Consider the following 7,627-nt stretch of genomic DNA (forward strand, 5'->3'; position numbering starts at 1 on the left):
ATGAGAGAGCTTTTTGTTTGCCATGATGGGTTTGAATACCAACCGACTGAACGAGAAAAAAAAAATGTTGGAGGATTTTGTTGAGTGAGAACGGATGTGAAAAATGTAATTTTGGGTTTATCATGCAGTGAAAATAGATTTTTCGTGTCACTGTCAACGAATACCCATCATAAGCTTCATGGCGCGGTGGTTGTGCAGCATCCAAGAGCAACTCATCCATTTAAACTCTATTTGATGGAATAACAAATTTATATTGATGCTGTGTAGACACAGTGCTGTATGTATAAAATATGTTTTGTCACAAACATGGCATGAAGATACTTTGGGAGAATGTTATTCAATACAAAAGCTCATATCTCTTGCCGCCTCGTCTTTGCCGCATTTCTTGCCACATTCACAATACCACCCACAACCCCCAGCCTCCCCCAAGCCCTTTTGTCCTATATATTTCTCAAATTTCCCACCTTCACCACCCATTCCATTGGCTGGAGGGGCTGGAGGCTCCATGTAGCGAAGAAATAAATGTGCAGAGAGAAGCCCAGCTAGCCTCTTGTGGCTGTGGCTCCTGTGGCTGCTACGGGGATCCACAGTAGCGCCACCAGACAGTCCCAATTCGTGGCTCTTTCAGTTTTTGCCGTGACCGAAATTGGCGGCCACAGGGGACCCACGAATGGTTGCAAATTGTGACCATGCAGAATTCAATGAATCTTGAAAATCGTATTTCACGTATTTAACACCAATTTAATGTAACAGAAACTTTATAATTTCAGATAGAGATTACTTAAAAATCGATATCAATCGGAAAAGTATAGAATTTTAAGAGAATTAAACATTTTTGTAAAAACGGCCACGAGAGGGTCCCAGAGCAGCCACAGCGGGGACGAGACGTTTACAATTTATGTGGAATATTAGCAGTTTTTTAGCTTTTTCTTGAAAATAAAATATCTGGGCATCTTTAGTATGTTGATAACAACTGATAAATATCATTTTATCTAAAATACAAAGAAAAAAAATTTTTTTTTAATCAGCCACAAAAGTAAAGTCACAGGGGGTTCCCTTTTTTTTTGGTTCGTGGCCGCCCTGTGGCTCCTACTTTGGGAAATTTCCCAAAATAATTTTTTGAGCCACCACCGCGGCGCTAGTTATGTTGAGATATTTTTGTGTGAAAGAGAGGCACATAAACGTCATATTCCTATACTCTTCTTACACATTAGAGAAGATTACTTGGTGACAGACCCAAAACGCATTAGGGAGACAAAGATAGAAAAGTGAAAGAAATATATATCCGCAAGCGGTGCGCGAACCACGTGGACGGCCACTACGCGGTCACCACACGGCCACAGCGATCCTAAGAAATGCATGACGTCACAGCGATGCTTTTCACTCACAAGATCAATGATTCTCCGGGAGATCAATGCCAAATGAGTTTAAAATAAAAATATTAGAAAAAAAATATTTTTATATTTTTGAATAAAAATATGCTTTTACATAAATTTAAATAATTAAAAATTATCCGAAGATACTTTATTAAATTTTTCGCGTTTTTAATTCCATTTTATCAATGCTCTCACTAATTACTAATTATATTTTTTGTGATCGTTCAAACCAAAAATCATAGTTATTCATTTTTTTGTCAGAAAATAAATTATTTTTAAAAAATATAAACCACTATATCGATATGTGAGTACGTTCAAGAGAGAAAAAAACATGTTTTACCACACCTGCTAAATATCACGTTAAACAGAATTTTCAATCTTAATCTTAGGTATGAATTTAGGTAAAAATTTTGACACAAATATTACTGTAAGTATTTTCCTTTAGTTGAGACAATTGCAGGTAATAAATGGGTTTTATGGTATTGTACTGCCGAAAGGCTTAGTAGGGAAAACTAAAAGATTATGCTCCAGGTAGCAATTCGAGCAGCACTTGGGCATCAATGCATATGTTAATATTGGAAATACCCAAATGTTTTGCAAAAAAACTCTTAAACTTTCCAGACGCACAGTAAAATATATGAATTAATTTTGTTTGCAGAAAATTCATATTATTTAAAGTCTCGAAAACAGCGTATTTTCAGTTTTTAGTCTTTGCAATAGCTATCTATTTTACGTAAGCCTACGAGAATAATGTTTGCAATGGTTCCCTATTTAGCCCATATGAAGCACGTGGAAAAATATCATTACAAATAATCTTAGTTTCTTTATAATCCTGGACATTTATTGGCATAAAACAATGTCAGGACCCTTCTAAAAGGGTTTAGTTTAGGTTTTGATCAATATTTTGCAATTTTATTATTTTACCCTAAAAATCGTCAATTTTAAATCATTTAATTAATAAAATTGCATTAAGGACCCGCATTTTGAGATTATTCATTAAATTTCAAGACGTAAAGTGGATATCGCATTTATTTCTGAATGGTTGATACCCCGAAAATCTGATTACAAAGTTATGATAATTCTTTGACATATTATTGTATATTTCATGAGGGAATATACCATCGCCATGCCCTCTATGTATGTTGTAGAAATATATTTTGAAAGAATATTTTTGGGATATTTTTGTGGGAAATTTTTCTGGATGCTTGCGCCGTAGCCACGAGCCATCCACAGAGGGGACGTCACAGTGACCGGTCACGATTTATTCCCCATTTGTATGTCACCTGACCGTGTGGTGGCTGTCTGGTGGCGCCACAGGGGCCACCCATGACCGCCACGGACCGCGTGGTGGCTGCTGAAGGTGTGCTGGGAGTACTTTGGCATAGAAGTGCGGGGGTGGCACGGGATGGTAGACGGTGCACGTAAACACGCCGTAACAGTGATACACTGAAGAGTAAATTGTTCCGAAAATTTACATTTCACCCAGTGACATTCACTTCGCGGCATTCACCCAAAACATATATAATTTTCATACCTACCCTCTATGTCCTGGAAGCAGTATACCTACCTATATTTTTTTGGTTTTCCAGATATTAAAATAATCTATTTTTTCCGTGAATTAATTCAAAATTGAATTGATTAAAATTATAATAAATTCAATAATAACGCGTCTAGTTATATGAGTTGGTGTCCCACAATGATTGTTTAAGCACGATCGGGAAGAAAATCTATTTATTTTTTTTTTAAATTATTTTCGTTCCAAATTTCATAAGTATCAGTTAACATTGTATATCCTTATTCTTCTGTGTTCCCTCTAAAATGCAAAGTCGTCAGATAGGGCTCAAACTTGGTATGAGCACGAATTAGATTTTCATGTTTCAGTGCAAAATTTGATGAAATAATTCCAAATTTTTTTCACTTCTTTCCCAACTTCCGCCAAGAAAAATAAAAAGAAAAGATTGTGGGAAAGAAAATTATGTCTTTTTTTTCGTTATTTTTCGTTAATAAATAAGTTAGAAAGTATTTGTTTTGATCAATTCTTTTGCTAATCGGCAGTTTTTCCAGCCAGAGGGCTCAGTGGAAATTGAATTAATTCTTAGTCTTCATTATTCTCATTATAGGTCTGAATAATGATTTATAATAAAAGCTACGGAATGAATATTCTTTGGAATTTTATAGTTCTATTATTACTTAGATCTATCTATCTAATAACTTCTTAGATTTTTTTCTTTTAATAAAATTTTAGGAAAATAAAAAATTAAAATTTTCTATTTATTTAGTAAATATTTCAAATATAGGTACTTTATGTTTTTTCCTTCGTGAATCTATGTTTTTTTTTCAATTTTCCCGACGTCGCCTGGGAAGGACGACCGGAAAATTGGGAAGAATTATTTGAAATATAAATTTTTCTGTTTTTTTTTCTTTTGTTTTAAATCGATTTTTTTTATCTTGAAGCCTTGAAAATGAGATAAATAAATAAGTTTTACACCCACATGGCTCTTGTGATTGTGAGTTGACTGCCAGATCTGGCGTTACCTCTCGATAACATGCCGCCAATCCTCAGATCCTTACTTCCTACTCAGATCCTCCTAGAGCCAAAAATCGTTTAAAAAAAATAATTTTCAGTTTAAAATTCATTTTATTGTACAAAAATCTAATATTCTGTTAACCTTTGATCCATGTTTAGAGCTTATAATGTTTTCCTTTCTTTCTTTGGGAAATACAAACGTGTTATGTAGAGTAATTTTAAAAATTTTCAATTGATTGCGTTAAATATTTCACATAATGTTTACACAATTGCTTATCACTCGTCTCATGATGACACAGTGAAGAGTTTTTAGTTTTCTGCGGGCAGAGCTGATAGAAAGGTGTCATGCATAGTTATGCTAAAATTTTCTTTGTTTTATGCATTATTTTTACTCTAATTTTCTTTCCGTGGGAGGTGATTTTTGTGTCTGAAGATGAACTGGAAGATTCCTCTGTGACTAGAAGTGATTTCCAAAAAAGTGAAGAAACTAATAATCAAAGTCAAGAAGAAGGTCATCAGTTGAGTGGTTATAAAGTGAAGCATATTCTTCTGTATCAAGTCCCACCTTGGATGAAAACTGTTTTATTGGCACCAACAGATAACAAATGCATTGTAACAAGTGATAAGAATTACCTGCCGCAGATTGAAAATTTCGATGCGTTGCTCTTTAGTGGTCAACACAGATGGACAGTAGAAGAAAATTTCCCGAAAGTCCGTTCGCCTCATCAGTTGTATGTGTTTGTGGACCTTGAATGTCCTCTGATGTCCTTCCATGAATTTTCTGTTGATCCTCAGAAGGAAATCTACAATCTAACCATGACTTATCGTAGAGATTCAGACATTTACTGGCCTTATGGCTTTATTACAGATCGAAAGATAAAGTACCAAAGTCAGGCTGAGGAGCCAAATTGGATGAACCCAGTCTTTGAGGATAAAGTCGATCCGACTCTCTTGGAACGAATTACGAGTAAGAACAGAACAGCCGCTTGGTTTGTATCAAACTGCTACGCCCATTCACAACGGACCTACCTTGCTCAGGCTTTGCAGAAGGTGATTGATGTGGACATTTACGGCAAATGTGGTCCATTGAAGTAAAGTTAATACCTGAAGTTCAAATCCGTAATAAAAGACTCCTAAAACAGACTTCAAACCTTTTCTTTCCAGATGCCCTCGTAATATGAGCGAAGACTGTTACGAGCACGTAGATCAGGAGTACTTTTTCTATTTATCCTTTGAAAATTCCCTCTGCAAGGATTACCTCACAGAGAAAGTCTTCAACATAATGCGGTACAGTGTTGTTCCTGTTGTCTACGGTGGTGCAAACTATTCACAACACCTACCCCCTCATTCCTACATCAATGCCAATGATTTTGACACAGCAACGGAGTTGGCAAACTACTTAACCTATCTCCGTAGCAACATAACAGCCTACGTTCAATACTTCTGGTGGAAGAAGTACTACAAAACCATCGTTAGTGGAAAGATCTACAACAATCTCTGCGACAAGCTTCATGACTTGCCTGATAATCACACAGGAAAGTTTTATGATAATATCAAGACGTGGTGGGAGAAAGATCAGTGTACAAACAGTCGGAGGATCCATTTTGTATGATATTTTGGTAAATGTTTGAATTTTTAATAATAAAAATTAAAGAATTTTTGGTGTTTATGTTTAACAGAATTTATGAAATTCAAAAATCAAGGCTACAAAGCTCAATGTCTGTCATTTTTTTCTAGAACGCTGCCTTAGTTCAATTTACAATAGCTTTCGGCTGAACAGAAATACTTTAAATCTGATTTTGGCTTCTCATAGTTAAATCTGCTCAGGTTTTAGCTGCTTCAAAGGCGTAAAAACTAAACGTCTAGCCTGGTTTTATCGTGTAATCGTAGTTGTCTTTCTTTTTAGAGAACTATTAGAGGACTTTCAGATTAAAACAACACGAGGGCATTCTTTCAACTAAGAGTCCCTCTATCTCCTAACCTAACTATATCAAACGATTTGTTTAAACTTAAAAACTATATCGAATCGATTTTATACATTTTGTATTAAAGTTTAGCTACAGAATAGCTTCAATTCTCCAACCCATCGTGAAATGGAACCTCATCAATTCCTCCTACCCACCAGATCAAAACTTTCACATAAGAACTCTATAAAAGGAATCTTAACAATTTCGTTTTCAAATTGAATACTAAGAATCACTCGAAGAAACCTTGAAAGCATTGCCTGAAAGTTATGTAGTCTCGTGGGAAGCATCGGTGTAACCCATCCGCAATACTTTTCCAAACATCGATACCGGATCACGTGGAGTAAGAAAAGCAGTGATAATGCGCAGTTGTTATGGAAGAATCTCATTCACACGTTTATACGTTTGCGTTGAAATTTCAGCCTGGCCTAACCTTAAAACCTTAAAAGTATGATTTATAAAAAAAATTAGGATAAGCTTTTAAGATCTTGTAAAATTTAAGGAAAACCTTAACAAACTTAGGCCTAACTTTAAAAAACTTAGGTATAGTTTTTATAAACTTAGAATTAGCATTAAAAATTTATACTTTTGCGTTGAAATTTCAACTTGACTTAACCTTAAAACTTTTTAAAGATCTGATTTAAAATAAATTTAGGACAAGCTTTACAACTTTTGTAAAATTTAAGCAAAGTCTTAACAAACTTAAGCCTAGGTTTAAAAAACTTAGACCTAGCTTTTAATGACTTAGAATTAGAATAAAAAGTTGACCTAGCCATAAAAAAACTAAGGCTGTACCCTAAAATAACTTAGGGCTTATTCAACCCCTGTGGTGGATTTTTCTGGCCAATGTAAACAAATCGACCTTTTCAAACCGTTACAGAATTAAAATCTATTTAACTTTATATGATTAATTCTACATTTGTGATTAGAAAAGTTCCATTAAGTTAAGTTAAAAGTAAACTTGAAAAAATCTGAGAAAAAATTAACGTTAAAGCTTTAAGGTCAAAAACCTCGATTGTCCATGGGTTGAAAGGTTTACTCGTAGCTTTAAAGACTTTAGCCTGATTTTAGAAATCCTAGGCCCGACAACAGAAACTTAAGCCCATGCTTGGTATTCCAATTGATGTGGAATCCCGATTAATTCCCGTGAGTAAGGTTAGTAATTTATATTTAATGGGAAGAAATTTTCAGCTCTCTTTTTTCTGTGGAATATCCTTCCGGAACCTTTGAGCGACAATAAGGCTTTCAGGGGGGATGACGAGGAGATAGGAGAGAGATGATGGATAAGGATGGAATTTTGTATGCGCGGGGGGAACGATAAGGAAACGAATGGGGATCTTTCCCATAAAATCTCATGAAACTTCCTGTTGGGAATGTTTAACAACTCACTCAACAAATCTGTTGCTGTCGTCTTGAGTTCTCTTTTACCAATCATCAATCGATCCCTCGCCGAAGAGTTTTCTCCACCAACATAGGGATGACTTTTCAATAATTCCCATCACGTTTCCTGTCTCCATTCCTTTCCCATTTCCTCTTGGTCCGTGAACCCCTTTTTCTTGTAGAACGCACGCCGATTCCACCCCTCCCCACCCCCCTCTAGAGGGTTTGGTGTTCTCGAGAGAATCAACCACTCTTTGGCGGCGCATCGTGTTTTTGCTGGAAAATGTTTTAAACATACATATACGAACCCCCACCCCCCCATCTCAGCAAAAAAGCTCTAACATTGAGAGAGAGAAATGTATGTTGTGTGGAAAGTTTGA

At 35.5% G+C, this 7,627-nt stretch overlaps 1 protein-coding gene across 3 annotated transcripts; it reads left to right on the forward strand.

The window, feature by feature from the left end:
* The first annotated feature begins 4,215 nt into the window (after positions 1 to 4,215).
* LOC129794964 (alpha-(1,3)-fucosyltransferase C-like) lies at positions 4,216 to 5,572 on the forward strand. 3 transcript variants are annotated; one of them, XM_055835912.1, is made up of 3 exons: positions 4,217 to 4,634; positions 4,772 to 4,994; positions 5,068 to 5,572. In XM_055835912.1, exons 2-3 carry the CDS (start codon positions 4,816 to 4,818, stop codon positions 5,513 to 5,515), a joined length of 627 nt encoding a protein of 208 aa, XP_055691887.1. In that variant the 5' UTR covers positions 4,217 to 4,634; positions 4,772 to 4,815; the 3' UTR covers positions 5,516 to 5,572. The 3 variants fall into 3 exon arrangements, with proteins under 3 accessions (XP_055691886.1, XP_055691887.1, XP_055691885.1); XM_055835911.1 differs by having other exon boundaries at positions 4,216 to 4,953; XM_055835910.1 differs by having other exon boundaries at positions 4,217 to 4,994.
* The last annotated feature ends 2,055 nt before the right edge of the window (positions 5,573 to 7,627 follow it).

Source organism: Lutzomyia longipalpis, chromosome 4, assembly GCF_024334085.1.
Source record: "Lutzomyia longipalpis isolate SR_M1_2022 chromosome 4, ASM2433408v1".
In the NCBI taxonomy this organism is placed as follows: domain Eukaryota; kingdom Metazoa; phylum Arthropoda; class Insecta; order Diptera; family Psychodidae; genus Lutzomyia; species Lutzomyia longipalpis.

Bases quoted from the DNA above. Each gene is read 5' to 3' on its own strand.
- LOC129794964 (XM_055835910.1), top strand. From the start codon at position 4,249: ATGCATAGTTATGCTAAAATTTTCTTTGTTTTATGCATTATTTTTACT. The intron at 4,995-5,067 runs GTAAAGTTAATA...TTTTCTTTCCAG, and splicing joins GGCAAATGTGGTCCATTGAA to ATGCCCTCGTAATATGAGCG.